This window comes from Rhinolophus sinicus, chromosome 15 (assembly GCF_057876585.1).
Source record: "Rhinolophus sinicus isolate RSI-liver-muscle chromosome 15, RSI-T2T, whole genome shotgun sequence".
NCBI classification, from domain to species: Eukaryota; Metazoa; Chordata; class Mammalia; order Chiroptera; family Rhinolophidae; genus Rhinolophus; species Rhinolophus sinicus.
Window position 1 is genome coordinate 12,690,796 of NC_142515.1, and position 26,384 is coordinate 12,717,179.

At 33.4% G+C, this 26,384-nt stretch overlaps 1 protein-coding gene across 3 annotated transcripts in view; it reads right to left on the minus strand.

Annotated features, from left to right (window-relative positions):
* ATRNL1 (attractin like 1) overlaps positions 1–26,384 on the minus strand; it is a 565,586-nt gene that overhangs the window by 292,673 nt on the left and 246,529 nt on the right. The window contains exon 27 of one of the 3 annotated variants that reach the window (XM_074338995.2): positions 26,078–26,268. The exons of the other annotated variants lie outside the window; for them this stretch is intronic. Coding sequence (XP_074195096.2) covers positions 26,212–26,268 — 57 coding nt within the window. The 3' untranslated portion in view covers positions 26,078–26,211. Of the gene's footprint in view, positions 1–26,077; positions 26,269–26,384 lie in introns of those variants that run through there. 3 annotated transcript variants of the gene reach the window in all.

Here is a 26,384-nt window from a genome sequence, read left to right on the forward strand (position 1 = left end):
AATTTAAATGACCTAGTCTTTGAGAAAAATGTATTCACAATGTTTTACTAGACCACTTAAGCTAAATTAAATTGGTTTAGGGCTGAAATACTTGGTTAAACATGAGTTATGAATACTAAAGGAAATTAATGTTATAGTGAAGGATATTTTTTTTAAAAATCTTTTACTGTTGCTGTTCATATTTATTGTTAACTAACGAGATAAATAAGAAATAAATGTAACATAGTTACTTATGGTATATAACAATCAATTGAACTTGATTTTAGAATACTAACACTTTGGTCCTTTTGACAAGGAAAGATTGATCTTTGAGATATATTATTTAGAATATTACTTATTCCGAATTACATTCTTAAAACAATATTTTTAAAAAGAAATTAATAATAACTAATAATTTCATTCTACCTTAGAGCTTGACAGTAATTCTTCACATACAATCTCATTTCCTATGCCTATCATGTTAAATAACAATTCAGACATTCACTGGTCTCCATTGCTGTCCTAGTCCTACCTTTTACCAAATTTCAACAATCCAGCCTGCAGAGATCTCTTCAATTTAAGTCAAGTAAATCAGCCCACTTGCTGAAAATGATTGCTGCTTCTACCCTTTTATGCTAGCCCATTCTCTCTACTATAAAATGTGTGATGAAATTAAAAACAGAAAAAAGTATAAAACCTTTTCATCTGCTAGTCCTCTTATTTACTTATGAAGGTCACTGTGATTGGCATGAGTTGAAAATAGTATGTGTATATATACCGTGTTTCCCTGAAAATAAGACCTAGCCAGACAATCAGCTCTAATGCGTCTTTTGGAGCAAAAATTAATATAAGACCTGGTATTATATTACATTACATTATATTATATTCCATGAGACCCAGTCTTATTTTACTAATTTGGGCTCCAAAAGATGCATTAGAGCTGATTGTCTGGTTAGGTCTTATTTTCGGGGAAACATGGTATTTAAATGACAATTTAGGCCTATTGACTCAAATGAGAACAATGAGATTACTCAGAAGTGACTCATTTCCAAACACAAACACAATATAAATATAAACTATTACCACTGTTACCAATAGCACTTCTAACTCATATCTGTTTTCTACTTAGAAGATCACAAAAAGAAAAAATTACAGCTTAACTTAAAGACAGTGTTCTCTTCAGAATTGTGTTGGATTTTTTAAGATTGATGATGGCCCGATAGATTAGTGAAATCCTCAGACCATTCACGCAGCTTCACAATATATATACTGACATTTTGGTTTCAAATTCAAATTATCAATTGTTAGTGTTTCATTATGATTAATTCTAACCTTTCAAATTGAGGGCAAACTGTAACATTTCAAGTGAACAATAAATCAATTCATAAAATGCTGAGTCATAACTATAAACAACTGAACAATGGCCCCATTTCTATTTTTATGTGTAAAAAGATTCAAATGAACCCAATGTTATTGTGATAGCTAAATCTTAAAAAAATAAAAAATAGTTCCACCTACTCAGTAAAATGAATGGGAATGTAATATATAAGTGCTCAAGGAAATGAAGAAAAACCCCTATATTCTATATAAAAATTGAGCTTTTAACTATTCCTTAACAATTTTCTTAACATATTGACCAAATAATAATTTAAATCAAAAATGAATAAAGTACTCATTTAAAGGTAGTAGTACAGCAACTTTAAATACCTATTTTTACTAGATAAAATGCATTATTACAAATCTAATGAGGTCTATATTCAAACAAAGTAGAAACATATTTCCTTTATGTTTGTATTTCCCATTTGAAAATGGATGATATTACATAAAGTATATCAGTGTCTCTTATTTGACCCCTTTTAAAGTTAAAAAAAAAAAAAAGGAAAAAAAGGAAGGAAGGGAAAAATATTTTCAAACACCTTGAGTAACCACAAAAGAGTTTAATTAAAATGTCATAATAGTCATTCTTTTGGAGAGGACTGTATTTGGACTTTTTGTGGTGCTTCATTCCTTTTTGTAAATGTGTATGGATGCTGATAACCCATGAGTGTTCATTCTGTGAAAATGCATCAAACTATACACTTCTGACTTATTTATTGCTCTGTATACAGATTCTACCTCAGTAGAAAGTTTACCTAATAAAGAACTAATAAAGAAAACATACATATTTTAAATCAGATAAAGAATTGCTAAGCATCCATGATTAGAGACTTGAAAAGATGGCTGAAGAAGGATGACATGTTTCTAAGAACTCTGCTTTGCTTTGGAGCCATAAACCACCTGGTGATGTCTTTGAGGACCTAGAGAATTTCATGGAAAAAGGATTACTGAAGAATTATTTTCTTATCCTGGACTTCCTGCTGAGGAAAAGCAAATTCACTCTTCTGCTGCTACTTTCGGATATGTTTTCCCTGTGGCTTGCACTATGAACAAAGATGTTTTGTATGCCACGTTGTGTAACATTCTGTAATAAATTTTTTATGTCATCAATGCCATTAGATTTTAATTTATCTATACTTAAACCTAGTGGATGCCACTTAGTATGTTTTGAGTATTTTTTGCTAAAATTCAATATAATGTTATTTAATGTTATTTATTACCATATAACAAAGGTTTAAAACAAAAATAATGTCATTTATGTACAAAACAGCTCAAAAAGTTATTCAATGCGTAAAATAGTCAAAATTCCAACTTCTTATTTTTTGTGGATTTTTGACACACTTTGAAAAACAAAACTTGATCAATGCAGTGAAAGAGTTAAGACCCATCAGATTGATACTGCCTAAGATTCTTTATCTAACTCAAATGTTCACATTCCTTAAGTAAAGTTTTGAAGCAAAAGTGCAGTTTCCTGATGAAAAAAGGAAAGGCCCTAAAATTTAGCTTAAAATTAAGCGAATAACAATAAAATATCAATTTTATACTATGTGAAATTTAAGAGGGAATATGAAATATTAGGTACTTATTTATAATATATAATTCAAATATGATATATACATATTTCTCTCTATATAAATATGTATGTACATATATAATATTTAGAATCTTGATGCATTTATTGTTTTCAGATATCAACAATGGGGTAAATGTTTCTTCCTCCTTTAGGAGGAATTATAATCACTCATAGTAATATATGTCATATATATACATACACACAAACACATACACACACATATATGTATATGTGATTTTATATATGTGTAATATATATATTACACATATATAAGATCACATACCACCTGGGAAAAAGGTAAGATAATTAAATCTTCACTGTGAAACAGTAAGTATGAGTAAAATATTTTATAAGACAAAATTACCCATTTAACAACATCAGAATGATTGCAAGGAAGTGTTGACACCAATCTTGTTTCAATGTAAATTTTAGGTATAATTATTACAACTCTATCATTAAAACAGAGATATGTTGGAAGTGTTTATGATATTATTTTGATTGAAAAAGTAAACCTGGTAGTACTCTGCTAAAATCAAAGCTTTAGAGTCACTTGATTTTCTGAGGAGCTCTCTGGAAATAAAATGAAATTTAGATCATTTATGTGTCCCCAAACCAAACTCTTCACTCAATAAAATTTATGGACTGGCACATATTCAAATATTTGTAATAGTCTAATATAGCAAATGAGCTAATGTTTCTTAATGGATCTCAGGGAAACTACTTTATAAAACAAAATCATACCGTATTTGATTCAGAAGCTAAATAAATTTCAAGGATGTTGATTTTAAATATTCCCAATAATCCAATCATTTGCAGTGTTTCATTGTCAATATATCAGCTCACATGAAATAAATCTTTAATTACATGACAGAAAAGGAATTATTTTTCTTGTAAGACTATCAAATGTAGCTGCAAATCACATAGAATATTTTGAAATAGCCATTTAGATACTGATCATTTCATTTTCTTAAACTGTGAGTTGCTCATCGATACAAAAGAAAAAGAACCATGTATTCTTTCTTTCTATAGAAGATAAAGTTATTGATCATAAACACTCCTCTTACCATCCACTCCTCTCATGTGTCCTAGGTGTATTCTTCTCATTCTGTTGATTTGGGGCTTGATCATGTTACTTGCTTTGGTCAATAAAATATGTGAAGACATGATATATGCCATGTCCTGAAAGAGCTTTAAATGCAATCTGAGGTTTGACTTAACATCTCTGTTATTATTGCCCTTTGCCACAAGAACAGCATATCCTCTCAGACAGGAGGTTGCGCCTACAATCAAAATTTTAGGGTGAAAAGAACATGGAACGGACTCACATTGTGTTGTGTTGCAAGGAGCAGGGCCACATCATATAACATAAGTGGCTTTTGTTAGCTACAACAATGGGGGGGGGGTTGTTACTACAAGAAAAGCTGACTACAAAACAAAACAAACAAAACAGTACCTGGAAGTTGGGTGCTGTTACATTAAGCTAAAATACATAGCATTGGCTTCAAGGCTAAAAGATAAATAACAGGTCAGTATGACTGGAGACTGGAAAAAGGCAACCCTTGTTATGCAGTGTTAAAACGGTTAATGAATTTATAACCTTTGAATGTATAACACCCTGTTTAATCTACAGTCACCATGTGGTTGTGGACAACCAGTTCTCAAAAGAAAACAGTACTGATGTGAGCTAGTCATTATTGCTAAAAATGATAAGCTAATAGAATAAAGAAGTGAGCTCATAAAAAATGTCCTGTTTTCAGGAAAGGATGAAAGAGAAAACAGAGAGGTCAGAAATTCAGTGACTTGGCATGTCTTCTGTTAAAATCTGTGGTTAAGTTAAGTTATCCCTAGCAAATCCATTCATTTGGACAAAATATCATAAAAAGATAGATAAAAAATATGATACCAAAAAAGCCTGATAAGCACAAAGTACCTATAATTAGATAGGGAGGGAGGCAGAAAAAAAGGAAGGGGGGAGAGAAAGGGAGGGTGGGGAGAGAGAAAGAGAGAGAGAGAGAGAGAGAGAGAGAGAGAGAGAGAGAGAGAGAGAGAGAGAGAGACTCAGACACTGGCATTTCCTGTAAAGACTTGTGAGTAGGCATGTGTGGCTGACTGTAATCAACTAAACAGACAGTAGCAACAACACAAACAACTATATTTGTGAGGTCACTGTGCTGTCAAAAGTGTCACCATCCTAGATAAAAAGAGACTATGACTGATGAAGAAATAAAAAGACCGTGTTTAATATTATTCAACAATAAATAGGATGAAGTACTGACACGTGCTACAACATGGACGCATGTTGAAAATACTGTGCTAAGTGAAAGACACCAGCCATGAGAGTACGTATATGATTTCATTTATATGCAATGTCCACAATAGGTAAGTAATCCCATAGACAGAAAACAGTACAAGTGATTGCTGAGGGCTTGGGGGGCAGAAGAGAAGGGGAGAAAATGGGGAGTGACTGCTAATAGATACAGGGTTTCTTGGTGGGTCATACAAATGTTCCAAAGTTATGGTGACAGTTGCACAATTTTGTGAATATATAAAAACCACTGAACAGTACACTTTAAGTGGGTGAATTATATAGTATGAGTTATATTTAAAGAAAGTCATCATTAAAAAAAAAGGACTATCTTTGGACCCCCAGCCTTCCAGGCAGAAGACAGGCTGAGAAAACTTCTCAATATCAGGAGACAATGTTCCATGTTTGTGCACAGTCAAGGCTTTCTAAAATAAAGTTACTTGGCAACCTTGGTTAAAGGATGATTAAATAGCAAACAAATCTTGGAAGTTTAAGATAGAGACCTCCATTAAGATTTAGGGACATCTCCCTCAGAGATAACTGTTTACATTCCAGAGCAAAGGCCCTTCTCTCCATCTCTCCATATCCAGAGCAAAGGGGCGCATGTGCCAGCTGCACTATAGAAGCTCCAAGATTGCATGTGCAGAATATATCTGGTTGTCACTGTGCCACCCTGTGGGAATATGAGGCATAGGGAAATGACACAAGCTGCTATGTGAGCAAGAAGTCTGTCTCTGAATCAGAGTTCTCAAGATTCTGTTAATATATGTGTGTATGTGTACATATACACAGAGTGGGGCAAAAAGATGTATAGGCATTTTAAGAAAGGAAAACTGTATTAAAATTGTAATACACAATATATACTGATAACAAAAGATGAATACAGATCACGTTTGACTTCTGCAATTACAAAAGGTGCTCAAAGTGGTTACCATCAGAGTCCAGACACTTCAGATTACAGAGAACTACTGCTTGAGCAACGTTGACCGAAGTATCCACTTGTGTACTTTTTTTGGCACCCCCGGTGTATGTATGTGTGTATAACAGATATATTAATGTAGATACATATATATGTAGTACGTATCAAACCCTTCATAGTTTCAGATTCAACACTCAGATTCCAAACAAGGTAGAATCTGCAATGCCCTCTTTAGAACTTACCGAGCAAGAAAATGGCAACAAAAGGGTTTCCCAGAAGGCAGAGGCAAGAGCCATGAACAACAGACTGGGAGTTGCTCCCAGAAACCTAGCAAAGGTTTCCTACTTGCAGGGAAGGGGATAGGAAAACATTTGACCAATAGGAGTTCAGAAATGCTATGTGTTCAGGGACTTGGTGTGCTTTCTATTGTTCCCTTTCCAATGGAAGCATTTACTATGGCTGCCCGGTCCCAGTTCACCACTGAATGCTGTATTGTGGAGAGAGAGGCAGCTAGATAGTTGGCATTTTTACTTCAAAGATATTAAATATAATTAGATGAGACATTTGAGATTATTCCTGCAGGAGGGAGCTGGGCAGTGAAGTGTATTTTAACATATAAAAGAAAGCGAAGTTCCTATGGGTGAGAAAATGGTCTGGAGTAGATTTTAATTATTGTTCACAATTATTCTTCTTCTTCCTTTCCCATTCGGTAGGAGGTGTATATCTTCTTTTTATATATACTTCCTTATTGTACAAGAAATGGATTTATAACATAAATAATGGAAAGCACAAACAAGAACATATTAGCCACCAAAGGAAACAATCATTAGGCAATTAAAGGTTAATAACACAAAGAAAGCAAAGAACTTAAGACCATGATAAAAATAGGGTGACACTGCCGATACAAGTCTGTTGGACATGACGAACAAAGTACAGTCCCGTATGAAAAAAATCAGCCTGCTAATCTCGTTAGGATATGCATTCATGTAAAATTAGTCTCTGTATCTCTGTCTGAAAGAAGCACTTAGACCTTTCTAATTATTTCTGTCTATGGCAGTAAATAATTGTAGTCATTTATCAATCAGATTCTATGCAATTCAGATTTGTTCTCAAGGCTGGTAGAGTCAATACTTTCAATTTAACCAGCACAACAATGAATTCATTCATTTTGCTACAGTATATTCTAAACTGGGAATTTCATAGCTAAAGTAAACTGCTATATTAGAGTTTTTTTTACAGAAAACCAACACCAAGCTGTGTCAGCTATAATTTAGTTTCACACAGAAAATGACAAACAGCAGCAAAGGCTGTCTGGCCTATTGCCAAATGGAGTTGTCTGATAAGACGATTACTGACCATGGACTCCTGACCTTTCTACTTGAAGGTTAACAGCCTCATCTCTCATCAACATCCACTCTGACATTTCTGATTCAAAAGACTTTGAAAAACATTACGTGTTACATAAACAAACTTAATTCGAAAAAATGTCAATCAAAGTTAAAAATCAAAACTGATGACAGTTGTTAAATCTTTGTCAAAAAATATTGCCCAAAAGCCACAGGTATGTATAGATAATCTAGGCCCAGGAAATATCTCATCCTAAACACTCAAACAATAAAGAAGACAAAGAAACTTCATTTTTTTAAAGCATTTAAAAATAACCTTTATACAGTGAGAATTTAAGACCAGCTGTGTGAGCTCTGGAGCTCTTCCCCAATTACTGTCAAAGAGCCAGATATTGAAATATAGCCCCTATGACAATTCAATGTGCTTTCTTCATTAAGCAAATGAGAATCCAATGACAAAGCAAGGATATGATGAAAACAGACTATGGATAAATATGATAATTCCCGTACTGATACAGGTAGCCCTTTTGAAAGATAAGGCCTTTTTGCCCAAGATTATTGCTCAAAGAGTAATTGATTTTAAATAGATCATTTAAATATTTCTCTGGCTTCATATAACTAATAACCACAGCACACAATTCTTTGATGTTATTGGCAGAATTTAGCTTGTGCTTTATTCATCATGAGCATGCTAATAATCTTTAAGGATATTTTACTATGTTATGTTATAGTTGTGGCCTAATTTTATCCTAAATTATTTACTTTGAGATACGCACCTTTCCTTATGTTTCTTATTTTGCTTGCCATTTCTCACAATCACTACTGTTCAATTTACTATGAGTTGGCATGGAGCCACAACTTCTTTTGCACTCGGTATTAATGGTCCAATCATCTGAAAAAATGTTCTACATGGAAAGTAGTACAAATGCAACCAAATCACTTGTAGTTGTTTTAAGTCTACCTGAATTCTACACCTAGGATGTTTGCAAAAATTTAGTTGCAACAAGTAGATGTCATTAACATGCAGAAAGAAAAAAAGGTTTCCAACATTTGTAAAACACTAGGAGGAATGGAAAATGGCTATGTGATCAACAATGAAAAGACAGTAAAGCACATTATAAAACATTTTGAAAAATACTCCAGATGTCAACAACTTTAAACCTTCAAACATTCAGATAATAATAAATGCAAGAATGAACTCAGAGTTTGCCTCACAACTTAATCCTAGTTAGGGCAAAATTCTGACACAATTCTCTGCTCACTGCAAATGACCATGAATGCTCTTTAATGAAATGCATTCTATTTTAAAAGTTTTACTACACACATACTTGCTCAGGTCTCTGTTCTAGCTCAATAAACAAAATGACTTGAAAGTGGATAGCCCATTAATAATATACATTTTCTAAAAGTCAACATTAAGTGGGAAAAGATGAATATGTATTATACACTCCACCTAAATCACTTTCTAAAATCTGATTTTTTAAAATAGTATAATTTATAAATTCTTGAGATTAAGAGTATTTAAACACTTTCCATCAAAATAATGAGTTTAACAGGTCAAAGAAAAAAGCAGCAATGTTTATTACAATTATATTTTGAAATGATACCTATGAGTTACACTGAATTATTCTCTTTAAGAGTCAGACCTAAAGTGGTATATATTGTTTTGAAATATTATCTCAAAAAGTTTCCACAAGTTACAATCATTTCAAAATGACTTACACATGCTTATTTAGCAATTTTAATTAAAACATTCTTCTAAGTACTTACAAAGAAAAGAGGGGATGTCTGAAATAAATAAGGAAAAGAGAGATGGAAGTTTTGTCCTAGCACCCTATTAATAAAAAAAATGTTTGTTAAGAACAGGGTTAAGAGAACTCTATCTAGCTTTGATAGCTAGCATTTGCCAAGGAATTTCTGGGGCTACTGGAAATCTGCATTCAGAAATCAATTTAAAAACATCTAAATTAAAGCAGGAATCAAAAAGCTCCCAATTAATAAAAGCTCAGGACCAGATGGCTTTACAGGTGAATTCTACCAAACATTTGAAGAAAAATTAATACCTACAATTCTTAAATAATTTCAAAAAATTTAAGAGGAAGGATTGTTTCCAAACTCATTCTGCAAAGCTAGCATTACCCTGATAACAAAACCAGACCAAAAAATTACCGAAAAAAAAAAAAAAAAAAAATTGCAAGCCAATATCTTTGATGAAATTCTCAAGAAAATATTAGCAAACTGGATTCAACAGTACATGAATAGGATTATACACCATGACCAAGTGAGATTTATGCAGGGATGCAAGGATGGTTAAATACTTGTAAATCAATCAATGTGATATAGTGCAATAAAAAAAATGAAGGATAAAAATCACATGATCATCTCAATAGACGCAGAGAAATCGTTTGACAAAATTCAGTATCTCTTATGATAAAAACTCTCAAAAAATGGGTATAGAAGGAACATACTTCAACATAATAAAGGCCATACATGACAAACTCATAGCTGATATCATATTCAATGGTGAAAACTGAAGGCTTTTCTCCTAAGATCAAGAAGACAAGGTTCCCACTATCACCACTTTTATTAAGCATAGTATTGGAAGCCCTAGACACAGAAATCAGACAAGGAATGAAAGGCATCCAAATCAGAAATGAAGGAGTAAAACCATTTTCAGATGACATAACACTGTATATAGAAAACCCCAAAGAATATACCAAGAAACTATTAAAATTAGTAAATGAATTCAGTAAAGTTGCAGGATACAAAATCAATATACAGAAATTGGTTGCATTTCTACACACCAATAATGAACAATTAGAAGGAGAAATTAAGAAAATAATGCTATTTAAAATTGCATCAATAGCATAAAATACCTAGGAATAAACTTAACCAAAGAGGTGAAAAGACCTGTACTCTGAAAACAAAAAAACAGTGAAGAAAAAAACTGAAAAGGATACAAATAAACATGGAAGGATATACAATGTGCATAAATTAGAAGGATTGATATTGTTAAAATGTCATGACGACCTAAAGCAATATATATAGATTCAATGCAATCCCTCCGAAGTATCAATGCTACTTTCCTCTGAAGTAGCATTCTTCTCAGAAATAGAACTAATCCTAAAAATTCATGCAGAATCCAAAAGACCCTGAATAGCCAATGAAACCTGAGAAAAAACAAAGTGGGAGGTATCACACTACCTGACATCAAACTGTACTACAAAGCTACAATAATCAAAACAGTATGGTACTGGCATAAAAACAGATATGTAGATTAATGAAATAGAATACAGAGCCCAGAAATAACTCCTCACTTATATAGTCATTTAATCTTCACAAAGAAGGCAAGCATATATAAAGGGATAAAAAGACTCTTCAATAAGTGGTGATGGGAAAACTGGAATGATACTTGAAAGAAAGAAAGAAAGAAAGAAAGAGAGAGAGAGAGAGAGAGAGAGAGAGAGAGAGAGAGAGAAAGAAGAAAAGAAAGAAAGAAAGAGGAAAAGAAAGAAAGAAGGAGGAAAAGAAAGAAAGATAAAAAAAATTAGACGACTTTCTTACACCACATACAAAAATAAAATCAAAATGGATGAAAGACTTATATTTAAGACCAGAAACCATAAAACTCCTAGAAGAAAACATAAGCAATAAACTCTTTGATATCAGCCTTAGCAATACCTTTTGGATATGTCTCCTCGGGCAAAGGCAATGAAAGAAAAAATAAACAAGTGGGGTGGGGTGACATCAAACTAAAACATTTGCACAGCGAAGGAAACCATCAACAAAACGAAAAGACAACCTACTGAATGGAAGAAGATATTCTCAAATACATCTGATAAGGGGTTAATATCTGAAATATAAAAGGAACTCATACAACACCAAAAAAGAGAAAAACAAACAAACACCCAAACAATCCAACTGAAAATGGGCAGAGAACCTGAACAGACATTTCTCCAAAGACAATGCATAGATGGCTAACAGATACATGAAAAGATGCTCAACATCATTAATATCAGGAAAATTCAAATCAAACCCACAATGACGTATCACCTCACACATGTCAGAATGGCTATCATCAAAAAATCAACAAATAACAAGTGCTGGAGAGGATACTGGTGGGATAGTAAACTAAACTGCTGCAGCCACTATGGAAAACATTATGGAGTTTCCTCAAAAAATTAAAGATAGTGCTGCCATATGTACAACCCACCAATTCTACTTCTGAATATTTATCCAAAGAAAACAACAACACTAATTCAAAAAGATATATGCAACCCTGTGTCATTACAGCATTATTTACAATTGCCAACATATGGAAACAACCTAAGTGTCCATTAATGGATGAATGGATAAAGAATATGTATTAATACACACACACAGACACACAGACACACACACAGACACACACAGACACACACACACACACACACACACACACAAAATGGAATACTATTCAGCCATAAAAAGAAGGAAATCTTGCCATTTGCAACAACATGGATTGACCTAGAGAGTATTATACTAAGTGCAATAAATAAGACAAAGAAAGAAAAATGCCATATGATTTTGCTCATATGAGTAATCTAAAACAACAAAATAAATGAACAAACAAAACAGAAACAAACTTGCAGACACAGAACGCAAACTAATGGTTGCCAGATGGAAGGGAGCGGGGGGATGGGCAAAAAAGGTGAAAGAGATTAAGAAGCACAAATTGCCAGTTATAAAATAGTCATGGTGATGTAAATGACCGCAAAGGTAATATGGTCAATAATATTTCAATAACTATGTATGGGGTCAGATGGGTACTAGACTTATCAGGGCGATTACTTAGTAAATTATATAAATATCTAATCACTATGTTGTACCTGAAATTAATATAATATTGTATGTCAAGTATAATTGAAAAATAAATTTAAAGAAAGCGAACAGAAAAAAATAGACTAAGAACAGTTTCCAGGGGGAAAAATGGCCCCTAAACACAGGAAAATATTCTTGACCTTTTCCTTACTTAAGAAGTGAAATTTAGAACCACCCTGAAATAGCATTTCTCACTTATCAATTGGCAAAAACCCAAAGTTTGACAACATTCTCTTCATGCAGTTGGTGGGGAAATACAGTAGTAAAACTGTACCTTCTGGTAAAAGGTATAAAAATGTAAATGTGATTACCATTAAGCCAGCAATCCGATTTGGAATTTATATTGCTGTTATACACGCAACACATAAAAGATGGCCTATATACAAAGTTTTAAAAACTGAAAAGAAAGCAAGTGTTCATTTATAGGAGCTAAATAAACAAGGGTACAATTATACTATGATATAATATGTACCTGTAAAAACATAAATAAATAAAGGTCTTCAATGGAAGATACTGAGGTTATATTGGTAAATGACAAAAGTGGTACGCAGCAGAAAATACATACCATATTTCCTCATTCTAAGATGTAAATTTTTTTCACATTGTAATATTTCTGACATTGTGATGTAGTTTATAATCAATGTCATGTCACAGTTTAATCATCAGCATTGTGTCCTTCTTGGTGATACATAGAAATGTTGTACACTACATTGAATGATATCTTGGGTTTGAGGAAATATGGAAATATACTATTTTTGTGTAAGGAATGAGGGAAATAAGATCACATGTTTGCATTTGTTGATATTTGTATTAAAAAAAAACCTGGAGGGACAAACAAGAGACAGTGCTCTATAGAGCAGGGGATTTGTATTAAAAAAAACCTGGAGGGACAAACAAGAGACAGTGCTCTATAGAGCTGGGGGTGAATGGGTGAACAAGGTTATAGTTACATGTGACAATTCTCAATTTGTAAATTTTTATTTTGTTCTAACTTTTGAACAATGTAAATGTATTATTTGTCTAAAATTTAATTAAATTAAAATTAAAACATACACTGCAAAATCAGTTTAAAAATGTTGTTTTAAATAGTCTGTACTTGCTTTTTACTCACCACATCACATTCTTGCTAAGATACAATCTGAGTTTTGGCCAAACATTGGGAATTTGCTTCATATTCAGGATCTAAATTCTGGCCAACAAATTTAGGGTAACATCCAGTTCCTGTAGACATGATCGATATATCTTTACGGTCAATACTAATTGAAACTATTGCTACCAAAATGATGTTGCTGGAATTTAAAACCTTTAATACAACAGAAAGCTGGAACATGACTTTAGTAATTAGATACCCTATCGTCAATGGAGATACTTTATTTTGTTAAACGTTCCTGTATTGAGATTACTAAATTCACTTTCATTATTAAATTTTTGACATGAAAAGGTGAAGCAATTAGAATTTGTTCCCTTTCTTGTGAACTTCAATATTAAGAAAGGACTTATCATTATATCCTTTCCCTCTCGCTGACATCATACATATTACCAAGATTTAACAGCCTGCACAAAGGGTGCTGGCCACTTACTATGTATGACAACAACCTCTGCCAGACATGGTTCTACGTACCCACACTCATAAAAAGTTATTCCACTCTTATCGTTAACTGCCAGCTTTCAGCATCAAAGTCACCTTCATTTGAAATGCAACAAACATTTATCATAAGAAAAATAAAAAGTAATTCTAAACACAATAATGAGGCATATTAAGTAGAGTAACAACTAGACAAAGGATGACAGTATGCAAGCTGCCACCAAATATTTCACTCATCAGGTAGCAAGACTATAAAGGTTTTATAAAGGTTAAACAAAAAGGAATCACGGACATTGTAATTGTTCCTTATTATGCATTATTCTTCTTGCAAGCACTTTCTGGAGAATTTATTTGGTTTTCACCATCCTAATTAAACTTACTGTTATTTGAAAACCTCCCAGTTGTTCACTAATGAGCAGGTAATTTGCTAATTAGAAGATGTAAAAAATGAGTTAAGTCTTAACAAAATAAGGAAAAAAATATGTTCTTGCATTAACTGAAATTATACCTTGACACCGAATTTGAATCAGTATGTGATTATACTTTTGAATTAAAAATCAAGTAAAACTGTCAATAGAGACATCAAAGTGAAATGAATCTTAACAATCCTTGATATTTTAATAGGTTGTTGGCAGGTATGGCATCCCTGAACAATTCATCTGAGATATACTTTTATTTAATATAAAATAGATCCATCAAACTTAAATGGGAAACAAATTTAATTAAGCAAATCCTAATTTTGCATTAAATCTGTAAAACAAAATGAGACGTTTTTATCTGGGGGAAAAAAATGACCCCAGTACATCTCAAAGAATTATTAAAACACAGTAGTCCATTTTCCTGCACATATTAAAGAAAAAAGGGCTGGCAGTCTAAAGCATCTTTAACTCTAATTTGTAAAATGTTAGGATTACTAAACTATGATTCAAGATATTAAAATTCTGGACAATAATCATCTAGCCACATAAGTTTCCAGCCACCACAAGATTCTACACTCAATCTTTAAAAAACTATGAACTTTTCAAAGTTTTAAAATGAAATTGGGTAGTTGCTAAACAACATGTTAAGCAAATAAGATGTTGTTGACAAATGTTTTTTGCATGACCTAGCTAACAGATGGGCACACCGTTTACCATGCCTCCTCCAAAATGGGATTTCAGGGGCCAGTAACTGAAAAATGGTTGACCAACTAGTGTGTAATTAATTGGTTAAAAATGTGTTTCTGCCCTCACTTCTTGGGCAGCCTCCAGAATCAGTGTCAGAGCCCCTGGGCACGACGCCTGCATTCACCGTCTTACCTACTTACCTCAATGCATCTTACAAACTCAGTTTTTAATGTGTACCTTGACAAGAAATAGGCTGGGTAGCATGATATGGTAATAACAGCATTATTTTTAAATGCAGTATATGTAAAAGAAAAAAAGCAAGTTCTTTGGCAGTTTCACTTGTTTCAACTGATTGATAAAATAACCTATGGTAGTCCACAGATGTTATAAGTTAGCTTCCTTACACACTCCACCCAGACTCCTCAAATATTTATAATAGTCTCAATAGTATTTAGCAACACAACCGTCTTAAAGAATAGTGCATTTTAATTATATTTTGCATTTCAAAGCATTTTCTATACAGAAGACAATTTTATGCACTTATATCAACACTCTAAGATAAAAGAATAGCCAAAGGTTATATGTAAATTACTAATTATCTAAAGGAAGCAAAACCGATTTACTGCTTAATTCATGTTAGCTCATCTGTTAGGCAAATAACTCTTCTGAAATAAATTGTCCACATCTATTTGAGATATTATATATTCAGTGATACAGAACTAAACCAGCTTCTCTCGTTTTGATTAGGAAACCATGGGCCTTATATAGAATTGTTTAAACAATTGTGTACGGTTTTTGAAAGTCAAAGCTGGTGTTCCAATTAGAAACCTCACTAGAGTCCACAATGTCGGTACTTCAGGATGTATTAAAAGAAATAAGCAATTAATATTTCAGTTACAGGCCTTAAAAGAAATACATTAAGTAGAATCTTGCTAACTTGTATTTTATTGAAATTAATGTTATTCTACAGTAATAACTTGGCATTTTTAAGAAAATACACTTTTATACTACTAGAAATATTTGATAGAGAACACTGACTAACAATAAAGATAGTCAAGAGGAAAACTTCAAATATAAATGATGACTTCTGGATATTTATTTATCATATGCATTTTATTTGAAAATACTGACCATGTGTACATTTTAAATTTGGATGTTATTGCACTGTAAATTATCAGAAGTTGGAGAGTTTGTATTTCAAAATCATTGTAAGTCACTTTCCTAAGTAAAGAGTTAGGGCCAAGGTAAGGAAATACATATTGCTCTAAATGCACTGTGTGGAAGCCAGGACCTGAGTAACGAACTTTAGCACAATGAAATGCTACAAATTTATAACTGCGTGATACGATGACTATACAATTATAGAGTTTTTCTACACCAACACAAAACATTATTATTTATATAGATTGATTTTTCCAATTTAAAGGAAGGAAAAGGGAGAAGCCAAATTTTATTATTTTTCCATTTCTTCATCATAGTTCACAGATTTTTACAACATAGTCTACAGCAGTTTGCCAATATTTTAATTTAATTTTCTAAGATTATAATTTAGCTTGCTGTGCCTTATATGATTTTCCTTATATGATTATAAACTTGAGTGAAAGCCATGAGTGTTTGAGAGGTACTCCAGTGGAGTGTGGTTTTAAAAATTATTTCTCAGAATTACATAGCTAGAATGGTATCCTGGAATTCTTACAAAAATCTCTTTGAAAGAATATTCTAAGTGCATGACTGTGCTTTGGAAATAAATAGTAAAGAGAAAAATATACATAACAAATGGTCAAAATGGGATATATCGTGAAAATATTAGTTCATACATTTGACTTCTCATTAATATGAAATATTTCTTTTAAGATAGCAATAATTTACAATTGCCGGAATTTATTAAAATTTAAAAAATAAATGCTACAATATGCCAAACAGGTAGTATAGTATGCTGTAATTAAAGTAAGTAATGTGGAAAAAGATTGTGTGTTCACATTTCTTTGTGTATGCATAAAATAACTTCAAAAGAATGCACACACACAAAAGCTGATAACATTGATTGGCTCTGGCGAAGACACAATTGAGAAACCAGGAAATGGGGTACAAATTTTCAATATTGAAACAGATATATGACCTATTTAAAATAGATAGTAAAACAAAATGCAATCAAGTAAAAGAACAAAAATCACGCTTGATTTGATAGCAATCTGCCTGTTTATTTTTAATAGAGAGGGTGACTTTGAAAAAAATCTCTTCCACTACTAGAATAAAGTTTTGTGATGTCAAATTACCAAGGACTATGGAAAACATGTCTAAAAAAAAAAGGAGGAGGGAAACAAATCATGCCTGCCCCTAGCTATTCAAGGAACAAGAACAAACTGGCCACACAAAATGAGTTTGAACGGGTTATGGGAATAAAGAACGACACTTTGATTGCCTGCCCTTGTTCAAAGTATTGGTTATAATACAACAGTGGATTTCAGATCAAAATAATTAATATATTAAAATAGCTAACATTTTCAATATTAGATTCATAAATGGATCTAATACCATATTCATTCAATATACTCTAATGGTTTACCTCAATATCACGATTAAAGTATATGAATCATTTCAGTGAATGACAATAAACCAAACTAGGCCATAATTATGCTGGTATGAAAAGAATTTAAAATACATAAATACAATGTACTATGTGGTAAGAATACCAGGTAATATCTTGATAATGACAGTACATGTCAAGTGTCAATTTAGCACAACTTTCAGAACAGCTGAGATTTTGGGGGATGAGAAAGTAGAATTCCTTCTCTAAAGGGAATTTCAACTGCAACCAGAGTAGGCTTTTCCAAATTGTATTATTTTGAAACGTCCTCTTTGGTTGAAAATCCCTATTACAGTGAACCACTACTCATGATGGAGGGTGCACAATATCTGGGTGGTTCAATTTCTTATGTATTTTATGTTCCTTATAATATAGTTGAATTATTGAAAAAAACAATTCTTCAGGATACTGATATTAATGTAAAAGCACTTTTATTCTGGAATAAAAATACAAAGCAAGTGATTAAGATAATTTTACACTGTTAGATGACTAAACTAATCTTTGGAAAATTATTAAGGAATGCAGTACAATAACTATGTCCAAGCCATAATAAAATCGTTTGGCTGGAAGCAGTTTTTTCTTTTCAATTAGAACCAGTAGAATATATTTTAAATGCTCACAAAGAGAAAAAAAAAATTTAGTTCATAAAATTATACATACTGCTCAGTTCTGAATTAGGTTTAAATGTCTCTATAAATGTTAACAGTAATCGGCTCGCAAAGGAAAAGAAAATGTACAGTGTGGGGGGACTGTGGTGTTAAGGGGAGGGACTCTCAAACACATTCTTTAAATGGGGGCAATTCTGTACTTTAAACAATTTACAAAATATGCATGATGTTGATATGGAGGGATGGTAACATTATCATGCATACACTCAACTTTTCATGTGTCAAATCCTGTATATTAATACGATTCAGAGAAAATCTATTTCTATCATTCCACAACAGATCACACACCATGGCTTTGACAAAGATATTATTTTAGCAAAAGCAATGCAAAATTAGGTAAAAGAAAATTTCTTTTTACTAACCAGATATTTAGATGTTAAGATAGAGAACATCTAGTAGATATAAATAAAACAAAAATGGATTTCCCTTTTAAACTTCTATTTTCTTGTTTTATTTTGACCCACATAAATGATTGTAAATGGGAAAGAGTTACATCAGACTTCCAGGGTGAGTTGTAGTTTATTTGATTTGCTGTACTATCTTAAGACTCCATTTACATTACAAACCACCAAAACTAATAACCAGTTAGAATGTGTGATTTTTCTGTTTTGCTTAAGTTCAGTCAACTTTGTGGTTGCCTTAGCTACATAATCCTATATGTAGTGCACAAGTGGAAGGATTAGTTTTAGACTGAAGCATTTGAAATCAGCTCCTCCACAACGAAAGGCAAGAATGTCGGATATACATGGTTTACAGGTATAAGACTCCATTGAAGCAAATATCCTCCTAAGAATTATCTATACCAGCTGTTTTAAGTTCTCTCCTCCTACATATGAGGTCGGAAAATTAAGTTCACGAACTTTCCACTGTGTAAGCGCATGTATTCTCTCTCTCCTTCCCTCCCCAACCCTTCATTGCTACATTAAGATATTCACATATAATACAATTCACCCATATAAAGTGTAAATTGAATGGTATTTAGTATAGTCATAGAGCTGTGCAATAATTGCCATAATCTAATTCTAGAACATTTCCGACATCCCAAAAAGAAACTCTGTAGCTATTAGCAATCACCCCTCATCCCATTTCTCACTCCTCCTACCCACCTGCCACCGGCTACCCACAGCCCAAGACAACCATGAATTGACTTTCTTTCTCTGCCTAACGTTGGCAAGGTTCATCCAGTGTTTAGGATGCATCAGTAGTTCATTCCTTTTTAATACAGAATGCTATTCCATTTACAAACATATCACATTTTACTTGTCCCTTCGTCTGTTGATGGACGTCTGTTGATTTCCATTTTTGGGCTATTATGGATAATTCTGGTATGAACATTTGTGTATGTGTTTTCATGCGGAACTATGTTTCTATTTCTCTTCAGTGTATACCTAGCAGTGAATTTTTGGGTCATGAGAAAACTGCAAACTTTTGAGGTATTTTACATACCCAATAACAATATATGAGAAATTAAATATCTCCACATCCTCACTCCATTTATTATTGGTGACAATTGGTGATATTATTGGTGAATATTGATGACTAGTTATAATTATTGGTGCATAATAACATTATTATTGATCATAACCATCCTAGTGGGTGTAAAGTGGTATTGCATTGTTTTTTATTTCTATTTCCCTGATGACTAATGTTGCTGAGCATCTTTTCATGTGTTTACCAGCCATTTATAAATCTTGTATTGAGAAATGCCCATTCATAATCCTTTGTCCATTTTAATTGTCATTTGTCTTATTATTGAGTTGTAAGAATTCTTTATATATTTAGATACAAGTCTCTTATCAGATACATGATTTGCAAAATTTTATCTCATTCTTTAGACCGTCTTTTCACTTTCTTGATGGTGTTCTTTGAAGTACAAAAGTTTTTAATTCTGATGAATTCCAATTTGTTCTTCTCCTTTCGTTGCTTATGCTTTTGATGCCATATCTAAGAAGACTCTGCAAGGTCAGGTAAATGTATTTTATAGTTTATCTCTTACATGTATGTGTACTGATACCTACTGACTTAATATCTGCGAATGGTGTAAAGTACGGGGGCAACTTCATTCTTTTGCATGTGGCTATCTAGTGGCCCAGCATCATTTCTTGAAAGATTAATCTTTCCCCTACTTAATTGGCTTAGCACCCTTGTTCAAAATCAATTGACTGTAAATGTTACGGGTTTATCTCTAGACTCTCAATTCTATTCTATTGACTTGTATGTCCATTCTTATGCCAATAGCGCACCGTATTAATTACTGTAGCTTTGTAGTAAGTTGAATTCAGGAAGTGTCTTTGTTCTTCTTTTTCAAGATTGTTTTGGGTATTCAGGGTCCTTCAAATTTTTCTTATGAATTTTAAGATCTACTCATCAATTTCTACAAAGAAGCCAGGTGGTGTTTGTTTAGGGATCATACTGACTCTGTAGGTCAGTTTGGGAAAGATTGCCATCTTATCCATATAAAATGTACTAGTCTATCAACTAAGAATATCTTTACATTTATTTAGGTCTTCTCCAACTTCTATCAACATTATTTAGGTCTTCTCTAACGTCTTTCAACTTGTTTTCAGAGTATAAGTTTTATACTTCTTTTGTTAAAATTGTTCCTAAGTATTTTATTCTTCGATGCTATTTTAAAATCACCTTTTGTTAATTTTATTTTCAGTTTGTTCATTGCTAGTATGCGTATATAGAAGAATTGATTTTTGCATATTAACTTTATATCCCACAACCTTAGTGAAATCATTTATTAGTTCTAATAATTTTTAGTGTTTTTTTTTTTTTTTTTTTTTTTCTTATAAGGATTTTATTTATGCTATATTTGTGTTTTTGTTTTATTTCACATTACAAATCTTTCATTTTTCTTTAATCAAGCTTGTGAGGATATATTTCATGTTATTGTTCTTTTCAAAGTATCTAATTTTAGATTTATTTTTTCTTTCTTTTTTTTTTTTTTTTTTATTAATTAGTTTCAGGTGCACAAGACAAAGCAAAACTTAGACATTTATCATTTATATCCCTCACACTGTGTGAACCCCCCTCCCCCCATCCACTATCCCTCTGTACGTTCCCAAAACCTCTCACCTTCCCCTTATTAGTGTTTTTTTTTGAGGATTTTTATATACAAAATATGTCACCTGCAAATATAGTTTTACTTTTTTCTTTCCAATCTGGATGGCTTTTATCTCATTTCCTTGTCTAATTGCCCTGGCTAGAACACCTAGTACAATGCTGAATAGAAGTGAAAAAGTGGGCTTCCTTGACTTATTCATAAATTAGGGGGAAGGATTCTTAAAGTATGATTCTAGTTATGGGTTTTTCATAGGTGCTCTTCATCAGGTTGAGGAAGTTCCCTTTCATTCCTAGTTTGTTGGGTGTTTCCATAATGAAAGGGCATTAGAATTTGTCAAATGCTTTGTCTATCATCTATTGAGATTCTTATGTGGTTAATGTCATTTATTCTATTGATATGATGTATTATATTGACTGATTTTCATACTTTGAACCAATCTTGAATTCATGAGATAATCCCACTTGGTCATGGTGATAACTCTTTTGCTAGTTTTGGTTTGCTAGTATTTTGTTGAGGATTTTTTTGTGTCAATATTCATAAGGGATATGGGTCTGCACTTTTCTTGTTATATCTTAATCTGTACTTGGCCTCAGGATAATATTGGCCTGATAGATTGCGGTGGAAAGCATTCCTTTCTTTTCTAAATTTTAGAAGAGTTTGTGAAGAATTGGTATTAGTTCTTTAAATATTTGGTAGGATTCACCAGTTAAGCCATATGAACTAGACCTTTCTTTGTGAAAAACTCAAATAAAAAAAATCTTTATAATAGTTTTATATTTATAGAAAAACTCCAAAGATTTTTCAGAGAGTTTCTGTATATTCCACACTAATTTTCCCATTAGTATTATCCTATAGTAGTATGGTATATTTGTTAAAAGTAACGAACAAATATTGATGCATTATTACTAACCAAAGTCTATACTTTATTCAGATTTCCTTAGTTTTTAACTAATATATTCCAGGATCCTTTCCAGGACATCACATTACATTTAGCGACCAGGTCTCCTAAGGCTTGACAGTTTTGAGGAGTCTTTTCTAGAATTCTCTTCAACTACGACTAGTCTAATGGTTTTCTCATGATTAGATCAGGGCTATGAGTTTGGGGGAGAAAGACCACAAGACTTAAAATCCCATTCTCATCATTTCACACCAAAGGTATATATTATCACCAGGACTAATCTTTGTTGGTGTTGACCTTGATTGCCTGGCTAAGGTAGTGTTTGCCAGACTTCTCCACTGTAAAGTGACTAATGTTTTACTCTTTTTACACCATTCTGTATAGTATTCCTCTTAAGAAAGTCATTATGTTCAGCTCACACTTAAGGAGTATAGAGTTATGCTCCACTTCCTTAAGGATGAAGTAGCTACATAAATTATTTGGAACTTCTCTGCAAAGGAAAACATCAATTATCCTGCATTTATTTATTTATTCAACGACTTGTATGGGTTCACTAACACTTATTTTATACTTTGTGCTATAATCCAATAGTATTTTATTTTGTTGCTCAAATTGTCCCACCTTTGATCATAGTGAGATGTGTCTGGTGGCTCCTATGTCACTTTGACATACAATGTTGTGTGTGTGTGTGTGTGCGCGCACGCACTCACTTCCTTACATTTTGACACTGCAAATACTCCAAACTCAGCTTGTTTATATATTTTTTTCTATTCTAGAATTAGCCAATTCTCCAAGGAGTCTTGGTTCCTTTTCATTTTTTTTTTATTTTTGGGAAAACTGTATTAGAAAACAAGAACTTGACACTAGATGTGATTTCTGCAGACAGGATGTTGATGCATCTAGTGAGAAATTTCAAAATTACTAATGCGACATTTACGCTTCTTATCAGTCTATTCAGATTTTCTATTTCTTCTTGAATCAGTTTGCCTTTCTAAGAATTTCCCATTTCATCTAAATTATCCAATTTTTGGCATACAGATGTTCATAGTGTACCCTCAGAATACTTATTTCTGGAAGGTCAGTAATATCCACTCTCTCCTAATTTTAGAATTTTGAGTCTTCTCTTTTTCATTCTTGGTCAGTCTAGCTATTTTGTCAATTTGTCAATCTTTTTAAAGAATCAACTTTTGTTTTCTTTGATTTTTTTTTCCTGTTTTTTTCCTGTTCCCTATTTAATTAATCTCACCTCTAATCTTGTTTTTGTATACTGTGTTTTCATTTTCATTCCTCTCAAAATATTTTTTAATTTCGGCCAATATTTCTTCAAATATTTTTTCTGCTCCTCTCTGTCCTTTCCTTCTGCACATTGTGCATATACTGCTCACTTACTGCCGCTCCATATTTTTCTAAGGCTCTGTTTACTTTTCTTTATTCTTTCTCTCTGTTCTTAATGTTTCATAATCTCTATTGACCTACCTTCAAGTTCATGAATTCTTCCTTCTGCCAGTTCGAATCTATTGTTGAGCCTCTCTAGTAAATTTTTCACTGTGGTTTTGTACTTTAATTTCCTGATTTTCCGTTAGGTCCTCTGTTTTTATAATTTCTATCTCTTTAGTGATATTCTCTATTCGGTGATGCATTTGCATCCTACCTTCCTGTACTTCTTTAATCAGGGTTTCTTTTAGTTCTCTGGACATGTACACAATGGCTGCTCCGAAGTCTTTGTCGGTTGACTCTAACAGCTGGGCCCTCTCACAAGCAAGTTCTCTTGCCTGCTACTCGTCCTGTGTATGGGCCACAATGTCCTCTTTCTTTCCATGTCTGACAATTTTTTTGTTGTTCTTTAAAAATATTGACATTTTAAGTGATAGATTGTAGCAACTCTGAACAGTGATTAGCTCCTCTCCTCCACACAAGGCTTACTGTTGTACACGCTTATTTGTTTAGTGACTTGATTGGGGTATTTTAATGAAGCCTATTTCTCTTCAGTGCAGCCTGTGATGTTGCTGCTAAAACGGTGTAGCTTTGTGATGTGCACAGTCAGCTGAGATGACAGTGGTTTTATCAGGACTCTCTTTGTTTCTTTCCTAGATCTTTCTGTTAAGCTGTCCACCTCTTTTGGCACCACATCCAACCATTTGCCTCCATGAGCTGCTGATTAATCTATTCTTTTTATAATGCTCTGGGGCTTCAATTGCTCCCTAACCTGATCCAATTAACTTGGAGCCCCTTGTAAAAGCAATATTTGACACCAATGTTTGATGTTTTTTTTTACAACCCCAGGAGGGAAGCTTCTTAACTTTCTCTATCCTTGGATCTTCCTGGTAAACTTCTAACTGATTTATAACTTAGCTTCTTACTTTCATGGAGATATCAGTCTCCTCTATAATGCTTACCACCACAATCTCCTTCCTCTCCTCCCTCCTCCCCCACAAGAGAATCACTGGGGTTCAACTTCTCCACAATTAGTTCCAAACAAAGTCAGTTCACTTAGAGGAAGCTTGGCGCTCTCTGTTCTTACAATGTGCCTCTCCCCCTGGGAAAAATTTCAGAGCCACTTCTCCAGAGCTGGTGGTGGGGACAGTTCCCCATATCTCTCTTAAATGACTCACCTATTTTACGTGGGGGTGCTAGACAGGTGTGGCAGCCTCTTGTGTTTTCAGATTATCTCTCCTGGAATGAAATCTTTACTCTTTGACCAAGGTGTGATGAGGACAATTGGGGCCCTGGTATTCTCAGCCTTCTGTTCCTGAGCAAGAGTTTCTGTCCTACAAGGAGGGGCTTGGTGAAAAACAGAGAGCCTCAGATCTCAGCTGCGTTTACCTGGAGTAGAACTACTGCAATCCAGACCTGGGCAGGGGTGGGATAGGGGGTGAGAAATGCTGGTCATACTGAGCTGAGAGGGGATAGGAAGAAAGGAGACCATAGCTCAAGTGATACCGACTTGCTTTTTTGTTGTTGTTTTATTGAGATTTAGTAGATTTCCTTGAATAAACGTTTCTTTGTTGGCTGCATACAGCTAGAACAGATTCCAAAGATTTAAAATGGATGTTTATTTGTTTTTAAAATAATGTTCACCAGTTATGGTTGTCAGTTATGACTGAATGTCTGTGGAGCTGCTCCTCTTGCTGCCATTCTAGAAGTCACCTCCCATTCTCTCTTAATCGCACTTCAAGTGAGCTCTTGCAGCCATCAGTCCATTAAAATTGCTCTTGTCAGAGTCATCAATTATTTCCAAGTGGTTAAATCCAATGGTCAATTTTCAGTTATAATTTTACTTTAGCCAGCAGCAGCCTTTAAGACAGTTTATAACTCCATCCTCTTTTATACAGTGTTTCCTTAGCTTCTAGGAGCCCACCATATTCACTTAGTTTTTCTCCAACTTCACAGAATTCTTTGCTGATTGTTTGTCTCCTCTCTGACTTCTTAAGTGTCTTAGTCAGTTCAGGCTGCTATAACAAAATGCAGCAGCTTGGGTGGCTTAAACAAGAGTCACTTATTTCTCACAGTTCTGAAGACTGGGAAGTCCAAGATCAAGGCACTGGCAGATTTGGTTCTTGGAGAGGGCCACCTTCCTGGCTTTGAGATAGCCACCATCTCTCTGTGTGCTCACGGGACCTCTTCTTTTTGTGCTAGCAGGGCAAAAGCACTACTGTGTCTCTTCTTCTTATAAGGGCACTAATCCCATCATGATGGCATGAACTTCATGTAAACCTAAATACCTCCCAAATGCCTCACCTCTAAATGCCATCACATTGAGGTTTAGAGCCTCAGTCTATGAATTAGGAGGGAACATAAAAATTCAGTACATAACATTAAATTTGAATGATGCAGGGCTTAATCCTTCTCTTTTGGTGGGATCATCCAGTAGCATGGCTTTAAATGTTATCTCTATACTGAGACTCCCAAACTCATCTCTCCTGATCAGGTATGTTTCCTCATGCAGAGCCAACTCCTGCCTCCTTGGCTTGTCTCATTGGAACTCTAGTAGATATCTGAAACATAACATGTAAAAGTTGAACTTTTATCCCTAAAGCAATTTTACTTGCAATCGCCTCCATCTCAGTTGATGATAAATTTATCTGTACAGTTGCTCAGGTGAAACCTTGAA